Source organism: Perognathus longimembris, chromosome 2 (assembly GCF_023159225.1).
Source record: "Perognathus longimembris pacificus isolate PPM17 chromosome 2, ASM2315922v1, whole genome shotgun sequence".
Lineage (NCBI taxonomy): Eukaryota > Metazoa > Chordata > Mammalia > Rodentia > Heteromyidae > Perognathus > Perognathus longimembris.
In genome coordinates, this window is record NC_063162.1 from 87,477,113 (window position 1) to 87,497,284 (window position 20,172).

Genomic DNA, 20,172 nt, shown 5'->3' on the forward strand with positions numbered 1-20,172 from the left:
GCTTGGATATCAGAGATTTGCTTCAAAACAACTCAAGCTGAAGAAGAAAGCAGGGAGAGAATGGAAACAAGAATGACCAGATATTATTAACCTAGGAGATAGGCACACGAGGGTTTTTTTTTGGCCTTTTCCAGAATATATCTTTATATTCTCTAAAATATGAACAAAGAACAAGAGAAAAAGAGAAACCTGTCACAGAAATGAAACGACAGAACATGGGACCTTACTAGAAAGAAGCCATCTGATGAACATGTTTGCTAAATGTCAGGCTGCATTTCCTTACTAGTCAACTGAGAGGGTTGAATTACTAGGCATATTTTAATATGGTCCTTTTCATTTTATAAAATACAGACAACTTTTGTTTTAAAATTAGGATTCTCAAGTGAAAACAACACTTTCAAATTCCAAGTCTAGTGAATTAATCTTTAGTCTATAATACCTTGTTCAGTAAGTTTAACTTCCAAGTATGATTGGATAGAAGGCAGCGTACTCAGGAGGAAAGAGAAAGGAAACTGGGGAAAGTGAAAGGGCCTGCCTGCCAAGCAGCACTCACCGTCAGAAGCTTGGTGGTGATCCCTGCATCCACCACAGCCTTGTGCATGGCACGCAGTGTCTCCAGCTCAGGGGCAGCAATAAAGACCACGTATGGCATGAACTCCGAAGTCCTCAACACTTTCAGCGCCTGTGCAGAAGCACAATTAGAAACCAACTGATAAAGCACTAGAATCTAAAGTATATTACCATTTAGTGTGAATCAAAGTCTACTTGTCCTCCTTCTAAGAATAAAGGATATAATTTATCATATCATTTACCATCTGCCCTCATTCTACCCTTCGGACTCCAACTACTTCCCGGAAGCAATGGTCCATTTTGTTGTGAATTTGGTCAGAAAAATAAGTGAGTGTTATAAACTCTAAGACAACTGTCAAATTCTGTTAACATCGAAAAAACAGAAATAACTTCAGTACAGAACTGACTATACATTCAATGAAGCTCTATGCAGCAACTACTATTTAAAGAATAAAAACAGCTTTTCAGAAACTGGCAATGACGAGATCAAGAAAACTGATTAACAAAAATGCTGAAGAATCTACATGTAATCTTTCCACTCTATAAAAAGTGACAAAAAATCAATTACAGTATGTATGTATCTGCATTTAAGGCATACTAAAATGACTAGAAAGATACACACCAAGTTCTTATTTATCTGAGTAGAAAGGCTAGTCTGAGTGCAGAGAAATAGGAAATGAGACATATATATGGAAAGAGAATATTCCTTATGTTGCAGCTTGTAGTTTTAAATTTAATTTTTCCTGACATATGCACTCATGCATTACATAAACAAGTGAAACACTGAAATTTTATTTAATCACAAGATTTCTATTGCTTTTAAGCCCCTATTGGCTAATCAGAAATTTATTTACTTAACTAGCTATTGGTGCATAATGATGTTCTCTTATTACCAAAAGTCAAGAGAGAAAGAGTTGTCTTTCCTCTTTGAGAAATCAAACACTCCCATCTAGCATATGCAGAACAAAAGACTCCCCAGGAAATAAAAATTAAAAAATAGCTCACTTGTGGGTTGACATCCAAAATACATGTCCGTCCAGTTTGGACAACTTCAAGAATAGAGTCGATCTTGGTTCCATAGAGATTTCCTTCATATTCCCCATGCTCCAAATACTTTCCAGCTTTAATATCTGCTTCCATCTCGGATCGGGACACAAATTTATATGCTTGGCCATCTTTTTCATCCTCCCTTGGCTTCCGTGAAGTAACTAAGTAGAATAACATTCCAAATTTGTATAAAGATTATAAGGTGTAAAAATTAAGACTAATATACACAAAGTAGCCTGTATAGTTTTTTTTTTTCTTAGTACAGGGTTGGCAAATTACGCATTACAGCTAAATCTGACCAATTTTTTATTTTTGTAAATACAGTTTTATTGGGCCACAAGCTATTCTCATTTATGCATTTTCTATAGTTTTGTTCCCATTAAATTAGAGCTTTTGTGATAAAGACTAGATCGACTACAAAGTCTAAAACGTTTACTAAGTGGTCTTTACGCAGAAAATGTTTGCTTGTTTCTGAGGTTTCTGCTGGTTTAAGAGGTAGTAAACAGTATAAAATTTATATAAAAATGTGACTTCAGAGGGAGAATGGGGAGAGAGAAGGGCCAAAATACTTCACATTCATGTGTGGAGATGGAACAATGAAGCTTGGTGAAATTGTTTTTTGAGGAGGGCTAAGGAATGATGGAATGGTTGAGTCTCATCAAGGGGTACTGTATATACAAATATGTCAAATGAAATCCTGTTGTATAACTGATGTTAATTAAATTGTGGGGGGAAAATAATTTTGAAACTTAAAAATTATTGCCTAGAAGCAGTCATAATTAAGCCCACTGTTAAGTGAATCTTAGTAAAAGTTTGAGGTCAATTGTATGTATCTTTCCAACTGGCTAGCACACTTTTTTCCCCTAAGAAATCTCCTTTTTTTCTACTTTACTGTTTCCTAATTGAGTACCCAAAAGATGAGAAAGTCGCCCTTTCTTAGTTTGTAATACCAATTTTCGGAAATGTAATTCTATCTACAGATCACCTGTTCTTTAACTTCCTCAAGACTTGCCTTTTACCTTCCCATTTATTGATCTTTCCAAACTTCAAATATTCTATTCAGAGATGGAGTTAGCCACCTCATTATTGTTATGGCCTATTAGCCTTCCCTACTGTTCCTGACATGTGCTTTCTGAACTAGACCAAGTCCAAATTCAGAAAAGGATCTCTTTGTATATTTTAGAACTTTGAATAATTTTAGACATGTTAGTCTGTGGTGGGATGGACTAGTAACCATCTTCCAAACTATTGCAAAGATGTATTCTCAACCAAGTTTGGCTTTTAGAAGGAGATTTTTATTGTGTATTATTTTAAGCTTATCTGGACCTGGCTCGATCAGTTATGTATATTAAAAAGAAATCTGGAAGTGGTGCTGTGACTCAAAGTGTTAGAGCACTAGCCTTGAGCAAAAGGAGTTCAAAGAGAAGTGTCCAAGCCCCAAGTTCAACCCCATGACCAACCAAAAAAAAAAATCTATCTTATCTATATTAAGTGCCTAAAAATGCAGAATGTATATCTGAACAAATCCTTAAGTTCAATAAATTAAAATTAGAAAGCAATCTAAAAAAGTTGGCAGTTTCAAAATGAAAGACATCATAAAAAGTTTTATATGAACAAAATGACGCTTCCAACTCAGACTCAACAATAAGGCTGGAATTATAATAAGATCATTTGTACAGCAGGACTTCTTTTTGTCTCCCTTTGTTCTACGGAATAACTAACTTCAGGAATCTGCAAGATGCTATGATAGCTTTTCATTCAAAATAATATGATCCCTGTTTCTGGAATCCATTCAAGGCATTATGATAAAATTTCTAAGGCAACTTGAAATTACCTAAGTAAATACATATTGATACATGGCTCATCTGAACATAATCTTAAAAATGTTTTTGTTGTTTAATTTTTGTGAAGCCCTCCAGTGAAACCATGTATGGGAACGTGATGCTTAAAATCAAAACAATGTATATTGTGTAGATGTTGATAGCTCCCCCTCCCCTCCCTTCTGTTCTGCTTTCTTTTTGCCAGGACTGGGGCTTGAACTCAAGAACTTGCTATATCACAGCTTGCTTGCTCATGGCTAGTGCTCTACCACTTGAACCGTCCCTCCAGTCTGGCAGTTTGCTGGTTAATTGGAGATGGAGTGTCACTAACGTTTCTGCCTAGGATGGCTTCAAACCAAGATATTTTGATCTCAATTTCCTGAGTAACTAGAATTATGGATGTGAGCCATTCATCAATGGCAAGAACCTTAATTCTTTGTAAAATCTTTTACAAATGATTTTTAAGTACAACCTCATTCTCTACTGAACATACCCAAACAAACAAAACCTAACACAAAAACTTAATGTGCTTTTATAAAATCAGGAAACAAACATTTATACATACCATTTGATCTAATAATTTTATATATGCATACTTTGTAATCATTATCATTTGTAACAAAAAACTCTTCCTATCTGCCAAGCACACATAAAAGAATAGCAGTAATTTTTTTTATAAAGTGTAGCACATGTTGGAATATTAAGAAATGATTAAAAATGTTCAGTTTTTTATGGTAGTAAAACATACATAAAAGAGACCACTCTAACAATTCTTATTCCAATTCAGCACATGTAGTGCATTAACTTTGCTGTGCAACCAACAGCACTATTCATTCCAGAACCATTTTAATACCCAAACGTGGCCCCATGAATAATTAACTCCCTAGTATGCATGCTCCCAGTCACTGGCCAGCACTATTTCAGCTTTTATCTCTATTTCACATACTCTAGGGACTCACATATAGGTGGTATGAGAGGTTTATTTCACTCAGCGTATTTTTTTTTTTTTTTGGTTGGTTGTGGGCACTATCTCTTAGCTCTTCAGCTCAAGTCTCGTGCTCTACTACTTGAACCACAGGGCCACTTCTCATTTTCTGATGGTTAATTGGAGATAAGAATCTCATGGACTTTCCTGCCTGGACTGGCAATGAACTGATTCTCATATCTCAGCCTTCTGAGTAGCTAGGATTGCAGGCATGAGCCACCGGTGCTTGGTCTCACTTAGCATCAAGGATCAGAATCCCATTTCTTTTCAAAGTTGCATAATATTTTTATAATATACACATATCATATATTGTTAATCTAATAATCCATTGATGGTCAGTTGGATTGCTTCTATTTCTGACTACTGTACATTATAATGCCATGAACATTAGAGTATACATAGTTATTTGAATCCTACTTCTCTATTCTGTTCTGAGAAAAACTACTATATCAGATAGTAACTGTATGTTTAATTTTATGTAAGTTTTTGGGCATATCCTTAAAAGTAATGCACAAAGGTTCTGATATTTCCTCATCTTCATCAACATTATTGAAAAATATAATTATCATGCTAGTAGGTATGTAGTGGTATTTCACTGCAGTACTGATTTGCATTTTCCTATTTCCATTAATGATACTGAGTATCTATCTTTTCAGGTGTATATCTAACTTCTTTTTTTTTGCCAGTCCTGGGCCTTGGACTCAGGAGGCCTGAGCACTGTCCCTGGCTTCTTTTTGCTCAAGGCTAGCACTCTACCACTTGAGCCACAGCGCCACTTCTGGCCGTTTTCTATACATGTGGTGCTGGGGAAATGAACCCAGGGCTTCATGTATACGAGGCAAGCACTCTTGCCACTAGGCCATATTCCCAGCCCTATCTGATGTTTTTATAGTTTCTGAAGAAATGTCTATTTAAGCCCTTGTCTCCCTTGCCCTTTTGTGCCAGTCTTGGGGCTTGAACATATGGCCTACATGCCATTCCTCAGCTTTTTTTGCTCAAGACTAACCCTCTATTACTTGAGCCACAGCTCCACTTCTAGTTTCTTGGCGGTTAATTGACAATAAGAATCTCAAGGACTTTGATGTCTGAGCTGGCTCCAAACTGCAATCCTCAGAACTCAGCCTCCAGAGTAACAGTTAGGATTATAGGCATGAGCCACTGGCACCTGGCTCCCTTCGCCCATTCCTGAATTGGGATTTTTGTGTTATTTTGTTGTAATATTAATGATTTCCCAGATACCTTAATGACATAAGAAAAATACTCATGCTTATTCATTTATCAAATATTTTTGGGGCACATACTGTATACCCATGTTACTACAGACCTTAGTCTAGGTGCATGGTTTAAAGAAGTATAAAAGATAAATTTTACTATGGGATCTTTTTTTTTTTTTTAACATAGAGACAGGGGAGTGATTAAAGAACAAATAGGAATCTAAGTCCTTTGTTAGCTGTACTAGAGACTACGTAAGGTGAATGGTCAGTGAAGGCCTCTGAAAACATGACTTGAATAACAAGCCTGGCATACAAACATCCAGTAGGCAGAATGTTCCTAGGAGAAGGACTAATAAAAACCAAAGGCATGGATGACAAGCTTGAGGTGTTTAAGGAAAAATGAGTACACTAAGTAGGGAAAAAAGTATGCAAATATGATTTGGATAATGTGATTATAATTCTGTAATTGTGAATTCCATAACTGGAAGATGTGAATGTTTTCTTTATGCTTATAAGCAGAATGTTGAATTGTGTCTCAATTGCAGTCTCAGAATTTCACTCACATCTTAAGAAGGTACTAGAGAATGTCAAGAATCTTCAGTCTCATCTTTCTGAGTTATCAAGAGGTAGTCAACCCGGTTATGGGTCATTTACCTAACCCCTCTACTTTATGTATTTTCAGAAAGAAGTCATTGAGGTAGAGAGTCATAGGTTCTTGTACTCTTACTGTTTAACAAAGAAAGAATGACTTTCCAATAGGCTAATAAATATATGTATGTGAGTATCCAAAAGATAGCATGTATGGATTCTGCTGAAGGTGCTGTGTATGGAAATATAGTAAAACCAAGTTAGAAAAAGGAAACAGTCCTCTAAATCCACAGGCTCTTCAACTGCATATTATACTAAGTATAGGAGGTAAATACTTAGAGGAAAAAACAATCTCCTACAACTATACTGATCATGTATAGATTTTTTTCTGCCTTTTCCTTAGCTGCTTGCAGCTACACTAGAGTATTACTTATAGCTATAATAAACAATCAAGAGACAATTTCAAGAATACAAGAGGATATGCATAGAACATATGCAAATACTGTGGCATCTGAGCATCCTGAAGATAAAGTCTGTAGAAATGGAGATGAGGTGTATCTTGGAACCAGGGCAGGTATAATTCTAGGAGTAATGGGCAGAAGCTTTGGCAAAACTCCAAAGAAACAGCTGCAGAAACCAATATTGCTTGAACAATAACACAGTATAGAATTCTCCATGGAGTTTCTAAACAACCTCAGAATTGGCCACATTGAAGAGAAAGTATATTCAAGACATGAAAAAAACTTCAACAGGCCAGGTCTCACAGGACAATATTTTGTCTATTGTCCTTTAGTGCCCACTTCTTCCTGGTCTGCTCTTGGAAAACCAAAAGCATTAGAGGAGGATAAAAAGAGAAAGGGCAAAGCTGATCAGGAATGAGCTGTGAGGAAAGCAGAAACTGGGTTCATGACTAAAGTTTTCAATGAGTCTAGCCTTTTAAAAAACAACTATCATTTAACAAAAAACTGAAAATGAATAGAAACTTATAGACTCTCTCAGGGGCTAAAATAAAAAAGGAAGGAAAGATCTGATAGAATATCTGTGTTTGGATAAGAACTGGGCCTCTTGCTGATTGACTTCAAAAATTCAATGAAATAGTTTCTAACCATCAGAGAAATAAAGTTTATCTATGTGTTCTAACAGGGTAGAAGGAATTGTGGTAGGTAGATTGAAGCTGTTTCCTCAAATACAGAGAAAGTATTTAATGAATTATGGACAGATGCTAAAATCACTGGGTGAAGATTTGTTGAGAACAGTTACATAGTTTCAAAGTATTTTTAAAAAGATTACTCGTGGGGCTGGGGATATAGCCTAGTGGCAAGAGTGCCTGCCTCGGATACACGAGGCCCTAGGTTCGATTCCCCAGCACCACATATACAGAAAACGGCCAGAAGCGGCGCTGTGGCTCAAGTGGCAGAGTGCTAGCCTTGAGTGGGAAGAAGCCAGGGACAGTGCTCAGGCCCTGAGTCCAAGGCCCAGGACTGGCCAAAAAAAAAAAAAAAAGATTACTCGTCAGTCACATAAGAGAGTTACCTTTCACAGCGGAGAAAATTACTAAACACTAAACTTAAATCAATTGTCAACATTAATATTAATAGGACACACTGACAAGATATAGTCCAGATAAAATATTGATATTCAATAAAATGTAATTTTTGTATTTCCAATAATCTATCATCTGAATCTACTTATGAGGAAACAATCAGGCAAATTAACATTGATGGAATTTACTTAATCAGTATTCATATTGAACCAATACAAATTCTAAAAGGCAAACAGTAGTAAAATACATTAAAAAAAAACCCAACCCAACTATATGCTATCTACAAAAGACACATTATATTTAAGGACACAGATATTAGACTGCGAATCAAAAGATTAAAAAAAACACAGGAAAATGGTAATATAAAGAGAGCTATATACTCTCATCAGAAATAGACAAAAAAAGTTAATAGAAACAAGGAATATTTTATCAAGAAGACACAAAACAATTGTAAGCAAATATTCCTCTAATAGCAAACTGCTGAAAGACTGAAGGATAAAATAAGCTATAGAACTTAATACCCTATGTGTATATATATATATATATATATATATATTTTTTTTTTTTTGGCTAGTCCTGGGCCTTGAACTCAGGGCCTGAGCACTGTCCCTGGCTTCCTTTTGCTCAAGGCTAGCACTCTGCCACTTGAGCCACAGCGCCACTTCTGGCCGTTTTCCGTATATGTGGTGCTGGGGAATCGAACCCAGGGCCTCATGTATACGAGGCAAGCTCTCTTGCCACTAGGCCATATCCCCAGCCCCAATACCCTATATTTTCAATGGTGGAGAGAACAAATAGGTAAAGGAAATAAGAGAAAATAAAAGACTTAAACAATACAACCAACTAGACCTGACATATCCAAAGAGTAACACACCGTTCAACAATAGAATACATATTTTCCCCCTTCTCCAAAACATACAATTCTCAATGAATTTAGGAGAAATAACCACTATGAAACTGTTATAGATAATAGGGGAATATTAAAAATTTAAAAGCATGGAATATGAATAGAGGGTGAGTAAATTCAAAGAATTGAAAAAAAAAGTATGTGGAACTCAAATGATATATTCTCCAAAATAACCAACGGGTAAAATCACAAATCATAAGCAAACTTAGAAATTACTTTGAGATGGAGTTGGTGCTGCCTGCTGTGAAGCTGCCCAGACTCTAGCAGAGACCGAGCTGCTGGGCAGCATGTCCATATCCCCTAAGAAGGAAAGTTTCTTTGGAGGCCTTTGAGCCTTGAGTGTCTTAGGAAGTACTGTAGGGAACATGGTTAGCATTGTGGTAAGTTCCAATGACATGAGCAAGTATCAGGTGTCTAATGGAAATCTACTGACAGCTGTGGACCAGCTGAAGAACAGCAACAAAAGGAGCAAGAGTATATGACAGAGTAAATCACTCAGTAAAATCTCAGGAAATGGCTGGAATTTCTTTTCTTTTACTTCTGACCAACAAGCTAGGTCTCTAGTTCCTCTATATAACTTCTCCCACATAACTGTTTTTAGGTAAGATAAGTGTCATTTTGAAGGGAGGAGGGGTTGCAGCAGGGTAGTCATAGTGAGAAACCAGTTTATTATTAGATCTGGCTAATTAGTCTGTGTTGGACTGTTATATATTCCCAGAAAAATTTAAAACTTTGTAGTCATCTATGTGAGGAGAAAAGAAAATCCATTTACTTTTATCTATTTATGAAAAAGAGAGAATGGACAGAGAGTATTTTAAGATGAATGAAAACAAAACCACAGCACATTATGACACAATAATAGCAATGTTAGTAGATGTTTAGTGGGAAGTACAGTTTAAAATGCCTATTAAAAAAAAAATAAGATCTCTGAGGATCATGGTTTGAAGCCAGTCCAGGCTTAAGAAAGTCAGTGAGGCTCCTATTTCCAGTTAGGCACCAAAAAAGCTGGAAGTGGCTCAAGTGGTAGAGCATTAGCTTTGAGCAACAAAACCCATGCACAACACTCAGTGTCAAAATTCAAGCCCTAAGACCAGCACAGAGAAAGAAATAAGGAGAAAAACAAACAAGATCTCAAGTCAACAACCTAACTTGCCATCAAAGAACATAAAAAGAGCAATCTACATCCAAAGATCAAGTAGAAATGAGGAAATTATAATAAAGACTATACTAAAAATGAGTCAGTCAAGAAATAAGAAAAGCATATAGAAAATTAAGAAAAGCAGGTTTTGTTTTAATTACAAAATTGACAAATATTTAGGAAGGTAAGAGAGAGAAAGAGAGCAAATTTCTAAATTTAAGAATGTAAGAAGCTATTACTCTGGATTCTGTAGCAATCCTGAAACTGTTTGAAAAGAAACTGGAAATACTTTAATAATTCTGTGAATATATGACAAACCACTAAAGTGCACACTTAAAATGGATGGCTTGTAGGTTTATGAATTATATCTGAATGAAGGTGTTAAGAAAAAGAACCAAAGCTGGGAAGCTGTAGGCTTATTCCTGTAATCTCGCAACCCAGGAGGCTGAGATCTGAAGATTGCAGTTCAAAGCCAGCCTGGGCAGGAAACTCTGAGACTCTTATTTCCAATAAAGTTTACTCAAGAAATAAAAATTAAAAAAGCCAGAAGTAACGCTGTGGCTTGAGCAAAAGAAGCTCAGAGACAGCACCCAGGACCTTAGTTCAAGCACCAGGACTGGCCAAAAAAAAAAAAAAAAAGAACCAAGAAAATTGGAAAATAAAAAAAAAAACAGTAAAAATGTACAGTATGTGTGAAGAAAAATTGTTAGCAACATAGTTCTGCAACCTTACTACCTCTAAATTCTGTGGAAGTGAAAGCATATAATGGAAATTTTAGTTTTTGAAAACTTATGACACCCTAAGACATGCTATGTTAAAGCTAACTTGAGATAAGTGATTTCTCAGGCAGAAGCCACAAAGATGGGAAAGGGGAGTTATGGATGAGAACTAAGTGGATTTACTCCCTAAGAAACTTGAGGAAACAGTACAAAACTAACAACTGAGAGGGATTTATTGTGTACATGGAGCAAGTAATCTTCATCTTATTCCCTTCTTTATCCTCAGGATTATTATCTGGAGAAATTCAATAGTTACAAAATAAAATTTCTTGCACAAACATTTTGTATTCCTCCAGTAAAGCAGCTAATTCCTTATCTCTTCTCTAAACTAAAGCTCAGCCAACTTACTCCAAAGCATACAGAACTGCACCACTGGTTCTAATGTTTTACTTCTAAGTCTGGATATACAATCTGGGATCAGTCCAGCATAAGAGGAAAAACACAGATCTGCCATGAATAAATAGAAAAAAAATAGTGAAAATAACCAGAGACTTTAGCCTATACAAGTAATTAAAAATTAAGTACTATATTTAGTATTGTTAAAGGTGCAGAGAGATAGCACAACAAAAAAAAAAAAGGAATGAAAAAAGATAACACAGGGGTAAGAGAACAGTCAGAAAATGAAAAACATCATTACTACTGATTGTCATGTAATCTTTCAAAAGGCAAAACAAAACCCTAAAAGGATAGATGATGGCTTTTTCCCCCTTAAAAGTACAGATTGAGAAGAGAATCTAGGATGTTCAATATCTAAGGCTAATGAATCTTCTAGAAAACAGGGAGAAATCAACAAAGAAATAATAAGAAATTTGTCCAAGATTGAGGGACACAAAATTTCATGCTTGGTATGTTCACCAATCATCATAGTAAATGAAAAAAGATGCAGCATTTAGGTGTATTATTAAAATTTTAGAATATTTTGAAAAATAGTAAAATACAACAATGGAGCTTTAAATATCTGTGAAAGAAAAAACTGATCATGTATGAAAAAATGAGAACTAGAAGGACATTAATTTTTCAATAGAACTGGATTCAGAAATAACATCTTTTAAGTTTTCTAACCCCAAATTTCTATTCTCAGCTAAGTAATCAACTAAAGTGAGGGTAGAAAACATATACCCTAAACTACAGATAATAAAATTATATTCCATATACTTCTTCTGAGATGTACCCAGGGGGGAAAATGATGACAAACCAAGCATTTGTGGGGTTTGGGTCTGGTGACATGCTCTAATAGTCATAGCTACTTGGGAGACAAAGATTAAGGAAGATTTAGTTTCAAGGCAAATGAGCTAATAAGATCCCTAACCCCAATCTCAACCAATAAGCTGAGAATGGTGGCAGGTACCTACAATCTAAGCTAAGCAGAAGATAGAAGTAGGAGATAATAGTTTGAGGCCAGTCTCAGGCAAAAACATGAGATCCTAGCCCCAAATAATGGAAAAGAGGCTTGGGGTATGGTAGAATGCCTGCCTAGCAAGTTATGAACCCTAAATTCAAACCCTAGTCCTATCTCTTCCTCTCTAAAAAGGCCATCTGTGAATGACAGCTTTAACCCAAGACAACAAAAGGAAATGCCTCAGTGTTAACAGCTGGGCACAGAACACACAGGGTTCTGACACAAGTGTGACTTAGTGGATAAATAAATCTTTGGGTCACAGAGCAACAACAAAGAATTATAACACCCATTCACATAAAAGTCAAGTAAAGAGAGAAAGAAAAAAATAAAAAACCTCTAGTGACTGCTGGGTAGAGGGGAAAGACTATTCAAGAAGTAAAATTGAATTAACCAAAAATAAAGTTATCTCTATATCTTAAGAGTAGTTAGGAAGTCAATAGTTAAATCGGAACTGGATAAAGCAGGAAATAGCAGAATAAACACACTAAGAAGAGATATGGAAAACTACCAAAAGAAATAGCAAAAAGAATGAAAAGCAAATGTTCTGCTAAGTGGGTCAAATGCAGTCTAAAAAGACAGGCAATTATTTTTTCCATGATATGTCTTTAAGAATTAGTTGTTAAATGGACTATGAATGCATTAGTTGATAAAAATAAAACGTCTTTTTTCCCACATTTAAACCTTTAAAATACTCTGGACACAGTGAAGTTTTATTTTGTTAACTACTTAACTGAATTCAGTAATTGGCAAGGTAAACAGTGGAATGCAAAGCCTGAACCTGAGGGGCTGTATAAGTATACCAGAGGGTACACAAGCTTACTTCCCAAACTGCTGATAAGTTCAGCAACAAAGCTGCTTATTCACTGATAATTTATTACATCTTAAAACACACTGGTGGGGCTGGGGATATAGCCTAGTGGCAAGAGTGCCTGCCTCGGATACACGAGGCCCTAGGTTCGATTCCCCAGCACCACATATACAGAAAACGGCCAGAAGCGGTGCTGTGGCTCAAGTGGCAGAGTGCTAGCCTTGAGCGGGAAGAAGCCAGGGACAGTGCTCAGGCCCTGAGTTCAAGGCCCAGGACTGGCCAAAAAAAAAAAAAAAAAAAAAAAAACCACACACTGGTGGACAAAAGAAAGTGTTGCCTTCCATAGGGGAAGTATAGACATTAAGAGACCTAAAAGAATGTGTGTTAAAGGGAAGCCCAAAAAAGGGACTTAAAAAGGCAAATGGCTTATAAATTCTCATAGCAAAAGCTCGTGCATCCCATAACCAAGAGACAAATGTATAGTAATCATTACTATGTCAATGATATAATTCGAATTCCAGTCTAATCATATACCTATCATTTAACTTTCCATGTAAATATGTGAAAAAAATTATGAGTGCTTGATTTCCTTAATGGCTATACTTCTCATAAATATTATCTCATTTTACACACCCATCCCTGCCTTTAATGAATGGTGTCTACTGTGGAGGATAAATTGCTCTTGATGTGCAATCACATCAAGATCTTGCTTATGATCTTGCAGGACTGAGAGCCAGACCATGAAAACTCACAAAGCTACTGCCCCACAGATTAAGTGTGTGTCGGAGGATCTAGTAGGTTTTCTCTTTTGACTCTTTGCATTTAACTCTAATATTTTCAGGTTAAATAGGTTTTTAGTCTAGAGAGTTAACTGCTATCAGGAGCAAGCCACAAAGCTAAGTACATATAGGATTACTAAATTCTTCAAGTATTGCTTCTCCTTTAATTATTTACTTAAAATCAAATTCTAACTTACTTAAAATAACAATGAGTAATAACAAGAATTCCTCCATCTCCAGGCCCACACTCTTTCCTGGCAACAAACAGAAAACACACAAGACTTACATGGCACTGTAGTTCCAAATCGACTGGGATTCAGTACTATGAACCTGTTTTTCAAGCTTCGTCTGCCCACACCCTGAGCTCCTATCAATACTAGTGTTTTTCTCTGGAACGGGGGCATTTTGGCAACCTCCTCATATATCTGGATTTCATGACGATCAAATTCTAAATGAGCAACAAAACAGAAAAAAAATTCTATTCAGTTTCTTTTCCTGTATATGAAAAGACTCCACTATCTGTCTGATAATGGTTTCCTTGTCTTGATTGTTAAGTATCACTGGAATTGTGCATGTGAAGCCCCAATATGTTTTTATAAATTTGGTAAGGTATAATAAATTTTGTCTTTAGATATATATACCTGCTCTCATGTACTTGCTCTTAAAAATTTATCTAATCAAGCTAGAAAAATCTCCATGTTTTCTCCTACCTTACCAAATATTCTAGATCATTCATGGCTCCTTATTATCAATTTGGCCATAAAAATCACTGCTTCCATACAAATAAAATACAGATCAGTGTATGCAGATTACTCTAAAACGCATCTATGAAGCCTGGAGAACAAAAGCCTATTTTACAGAGCTACTTAAGTTGCACAGATGAGTATGTCATTCTGGAATGCAGTATAAAATGTGTACAAACAACATACTGGTATTATCTCCTTTAATGCTAAACTTTTTTTAAAAATATTCCACTTTATTAACAGTGCAGAACTGAAATATTTTCATATGGTGATTTCCACAATTTATCTTCTTCCTTCCTTCATTTATTTATTTATTTTTGAGACAGACTTTAACACTAAACTATATCCTTAGCCCCTTGGTCTAAGGTTTTGTTATTTTGTTTTTTTAAACTACTTTTCAGCTTTTAAGTATACCTGACAAATAGGATTGTATTTAAAAACTACACAACTTGATGGTCTGATTTATGAATGCATGTGATCTTATAATAAAGATAATTAACATATTACCTTATAGGTTACCATTTCTTTCTTTTGAAAAAAATGCATCCTTAAGACCAAAAAGTTTAAGAAAGAATCCTACTAATCTACGATTCCTTTGATCTAGTGCTATTTTCCAAAAGTTGCACAGACAATGATATGGGAAATTTGTCCTTAATCATAATTAAAACTATTCATAAAGGCGTTCTGTCCTTTAGAAATGGCACATAAAATTAGTATTTCAAAATAATTTGAAAAAATATAGTATTTACTACAGTGCCTCACATTGAACAAGCAGAAGCCCTAACCAAGTTATTTTGTTAACTATACCCAAAAAATAAGGCCCACATAGTATTATACAATACCAGTACAACATTGTATTTACTATTTTCTTGACCTTCCTATGTAGCCTAGGTTGGCTTCAAACTTAAGATTTAAATAATTTCTGCATCTTATACTTTCCTATGTATTCATATGCCACACCTGCAAATGGGTACTATTATAAATTACATTCATTTTTTAATTTGTATTAAATTATGTATTTTGAGTGTGTACCATATAAATTGGTGACATAAAGATACTTAGACTACACTGAAGAACATTTAAAAGTATTTACCTGCATTTCTGGTTGTGAGATACATCATCTTTTTCTTTTTTTTGCTACTTAAAGTTCCACAGAAAGGTCCTAAAGATGATAAGACCAATATAGTTTAAATAATCTATCAAAATATGATAAACTATGTTATGGGGGCAGAATGACTAAGTTCCCAAGGGTAGCAGGGTGCTGATGTTACTCTACCATGGGGGCAGAATGACTAAGTTCCCAAGGGTAGCAGGGTGCTGATATTACTCTACCAGTAGGTGGTAGAGGGGGATAAAAAAAAAGATGAGTTTCAAGCTGGGCACATGGGTGCTATCATGGTTCAAGACTGGAAGCCAGCCCAGGCAGAAAAGTTTGTTAGACTCTTATCTCCAAATCAACCACTAAAAAGTCAGAAGTAAAGCTCTGGCTCAAGTATCCCAGGGCTATCCTTGAGCAAAGTAGCTTGAGACAGTGTCTAGGCCCCAAGTTCAAGACCCAGAAAACACAACACACACACACACACACACACACACACACACACACACACACACACACACACACACTTTCAGGAAAGAAAGTAAAATAAAGCAGACAGGAGGGATAAAAATCTACTTATATTGTAAAGAAATGCCTTTGTACATTTAGATGAAAGAGGCAAAGGAAGGTAAATACAGGGTTAATAAAATGTGTGGACTTTATTACCTGAATTGTCCCAGTCTCTTCTAACAAATGCCTTTCTCTTTTCTTCCAGGAACTGGCTTGGAATGAGACCAGCACTGCCTCCCTCTTTCACATGGCTAGCCTAAAATCAAATTAATGAGTTATATACTTCAGTGACGAAAATCTGAGCCCATATTCTCGTAAAAGAACAAGCAATAGTCAGTTCAAAAAAATTACACTTACTCTTAGAAACAACTATTAAAATTCATGTCATTGTTGGTTAAGCTATTTAAATACTTCAGCATTGAGGAACTAACTGGCACCTGAGACTATATCAACTGGTAGCAACGTTTTGAAACCATTTTGTTATGCAGGCTCTGTAAGTTACTAAAACTTGAATTCATAGTATTAAGTTTGTAGAAGAAAAGGAAAGAATATATGCTTTCCACAATGTATGTTAAGAGGACATTTTATCTAGTAGTGTTAAATAAGATATGTACTAGCACCCTAAATCTTACTATTACTGGTATTTCCTGGGGCACATCAATGAAAAACTGCCCATCCTAGGAGGATAGAGTGTAGAGCCTAGTTGTTCCTTTTCTTCTTTACGTTTTTTTTTTTTTTGAGACAAAGTCTTGCTATGCAGCTAAGGTGTTGGTTGAACTTGAATTTCCTGCTCTAGCTACCAAGTGCTGGAATCATAGGCACTATGCCTAGCTGAGAGTGTAAATTTTGACTATCCTAAGAGGAATTTGAATATCTTGAAAGGTAGTAAAATCAAATAGGCAAAACTTCATCTAGTGCCAAAATATTTTCAAGTAAAACTAAAGTAAGTGATATTCTTACTGACTGCTAGAGAATGGAGTGCTAGAGGTTTAGTGTCTTTATCCTTAACAACTGGCACAGAAAATCTGGTCTTATTTGCAGTGGTCCTGAACATTAGAATTCAAGTAAAAGCTAACAAAATGCAGGTAATACTGATAGGATTTAGAAAACTAATGAAATGGCACTCACAGAAAAGAAGGAGAAACTGGAAAAAAAAATCAAGACAGCCATAGAAAGCAGATTTTAAAAGAGAGCTTTACATTGGATTTCTTAATAATATCAAAATTATGAATTCTAATTTACCTATGTCTTAATCTTTGTACCAATATGGTCTTAACTAAGAAGTACTAGTAAGTTTGTCCTCATTCTGGGACTTCCTACTACTTTCGGAGATTTCTGAAAGCAGTCATTAGGAGAAAGGAAAAGGATCATCATCACAGAGACCTAATGGAAGGGGACAAAGTTTGATAGCACAAATCTCTTTCTATACTCACAGGTTTCATCTCAAGGCCAAAGCCAACGCTGAACAAAACTGATAAAGCTAACCTTCATTTCCCAGTAATTATGCTTTACTTGCCATGAATGTACACAAGGCAAGGACTACTATATCTACCATAACAAATTCTTAGTTAAAACAAACCTAAACTGAACACTGGCAAGGGATAACCCCAAGTAAATTCTTCTTGTCCAACACCATATTTTAATGCAATCATCCATGTGTAAGAATCAATTAGTCTAATCCCAAAGGGGATAGTACCACAGGTGGGTTAATTCTGCATTTATTAACAGCTACTCACAAATTCCCTCTCAATTTGGTCTTCTGTCATCAAAATTAGTAGCCATGAAGTAGGAGCTGTTCATGCGGGAAAAATCATTGGAACAAATGCTAATACTTTCTTCCTGCATATTCAGATACTGGCCAGATCTAAGATTAAAAATAGAAAAGCAGTTGAAGAACTTTTGAGAAGCATACTAACCTGCCACCAATTTGGATCTTCTCTGTTTACAATCTGAAGAATTTCTCCTTTGGAAAACTTCAATCCTGCTTCTTTGCAGGGTATCAGGTTATCATTGTATGGATTATAATCAAAATGACACTTCACAAATACCTAAAACACATAGTACAATGAAAAGTACCACATATGTATCATTTGCCACTGGACTTTAAAATCCTTTACAAGCCACTGTGATGTATTTAGTACTTCAGATAAACTGTTTCAGACAAATAAAAATCATGTTGTTAGAATATTAATAGAATTTGGCATTACATAATTAAAAGTACTAATGCTATATTAAAATTTTGTTTGCATTTTAAGTTCTAATCTTAAATCAACAGTTTGATAATCATTTCATTCCATCATTCTTTTGCCTTCGCCTATCTTCTCACTTGATTCTCCAAACAACTGCATACTTTTTAATATAAATAAATGTACTTTCCAATTAACATCCTAAAATAGCATGTAGTTATAATAAGGCATGTATTTCAGATACGTTGGGACTGAATTGGAGAAGGCATCCTGAATCCAAAATTAAACATAGAAGTTCATGTGTATGTCAGACCTAAAATATATTTAGTAACTTTTAGAAAAAGCTAAAAACTCAACTTTCACCTCTAGTATTATTTTTAAATCAGATTAAAATATATTTTAAAAAACCTATTAGGTTTATTCTGATTTTTATGATCAGTTAAATTTAAATAACGATCACTTGAATTTAAATAGCGTTAAGGGGCCAGGAGTTTGGTCTAGTGGTAGAGTGCTTGCCTAGCATACATGAAGCCCTGGTTTGGATTCCTTGGTACCACATACACAGAAAAAGCTGGAAGTGGTGCTGTGGCTCAAGTGGTAGTCTGCTAGCCTTGAGCAAAACAAGCTCTGGGACAGTGCCCAGACCCTGAGTTCAATCCCCAGGAATGGCAAAGATAAATAAATAAATAAGATAAATTACAGTGTTAAATTAGAGAAGACAAGTACTAAAGACTTGTAAATATTTTCCAATTTCAAGTCATTTAAACATATACATCTCTTGGTTTTGCTTTATTAATAAAATTAAAATCAGTTACAACTGTTACTTCAGATCTCCAATATCTGAAATATTTTGCTTATTCACTTTCATTTGAATCCTACTTAAGTGCTGTCAACATTTGATGGCAAATTTAGACCAACTGTCTTGTTAGAATTAACTTGGTTCCATACATATTCATAAAAATTCAAATTTTATCTTCTAAAGAACAGTCTTAGCATTAATCAGCAAGTACATTTTAGCAGCAAAGCACACAATTAGTCAAACAATGTTATTTTCATATTTATCACACTTCTTTAATCAATTTATTCAAATGACACAAGTAGATACAGTACTTATTAGTATGATGAAAAACTAATGATTGATGTACAGTAAAATTATTTAAAACTACAGTCTAGGGGCATGTCATAAAATTTTAGTTATTTACAATTAAGTAACTAATAAAAAACATTGTGAAGTTTTACAGTTACTTTGAAAAGGTAAAAATCAATGCTTAGAACTGTAAGCCAATAATTGTTTCCCAACATATAGTTTAGGAAGTAACTTTATAAGCAAGTATACAAACAGTATTAAAATTGCTAAAATGTGATATTGGCTAATATCACAACAGCATGCAGCTCAATGTTTTGGCAGTGAGAAAAATCCAAAATAACTAAGTAATCAGTGTAAATTTAGTTGACTAATAAGACAAGAAAACTGAATACCAGAGATTTTGGAGCAATATCATACCTGACGGACACGTGCTGGTTGCCTCTCCATACTGATGCAACTCTAGAAATATATATTTTAATTGCATAAATAAAGCCAGGTTTTTAATTTATAATAAACTAAAAAATATAAATCACTGGCTCATAGTATTACTTTACTCACTTGTATTACTGCACGCATTTCGACAGATGTATAGTGAAATGATGGTTGAATTCAATTGTACTATCAATGTACATACGTGAAAATGGAAATAAGTAACTTGATGGGGGGGAAAGACGGAGGGGGCAGAATGATGGAGGAGTGATACTGATCAAGATGTACTATATTCATAAGTCAAGGGGCTGGGGATATGGCCTAGTGGCAAGATTGCTTGCCTTGTATATATTCATAAGTCAACAATGTTGAACTGAAACCCCTTAGTAACTATTTAATGAAAAATAAATTTTGGAATTAAAAAACCTACCTCCCTAATTAATTGCCCCAAGGTTATGATGCCTGCAAATTATAAATGACAGAAACAATAAGTTGGAGGCATCTGAGATGAGGCAAAGAAAAGAGAAGCATGCAAAGTCATAAA

The 20,172-nt window shown here is 35.2% G+C and overlaps 1 protein-coding gene across 6 annotated transcripts in view; it reads right to left on the reverse strand.

Annotated features, from left to right (window-relative positions):
• The window catches only part of Pals2 (protein associated with LIN7 2, MAGUK p55 family member), a 94,764-nt gene that overhangs the window by 8,946 nt on the left and 65,646 nt on the right, over window positions 1-20,172 (reverse strand). For 4 of the 6 annotated variants that reach the window (XR_007210040.1, XM_048339675.1, XM_048339674.1 and 1 more), the window contains 7 exons: window positions 19,617-19,658; window positions 17,843-17,974; window positions 16,083-16,182; window positions 15,414-15,482; window positions 13,864-14,025; window positions 1,576-1,778; window positions 554-682 (listed from right to left, as the gene is read on the reverse strand). Coding sequence is in view for 5 of the 6 variants with exons in the window: in XM_048339675.1 (XP_048195632.1) it covers window positions 554-682; window positions 1,576-1,778; window positions 13,864-14,025; window positions 15,414-15,482; window positions 16,083-16,182; window positions 17,843-17,974; window positions 19,617-19,658 (837 nt within the window). In the remaining variant the exon portion in view is untranslated. The remainder of the gene's footprint in view (window positions 1-553; window positions 683-1,575; window positions 1,779-13,863; window positions 14,026-15,413; window positions 15,483-16,082; window positions 16,183-17,842; window positions 17,975-19,616; window positions 19,659-20,172) is intronic. The other 2 variants (XM_048339677.1, XM_048339673.1) reach the window with 1 other exon arrangement.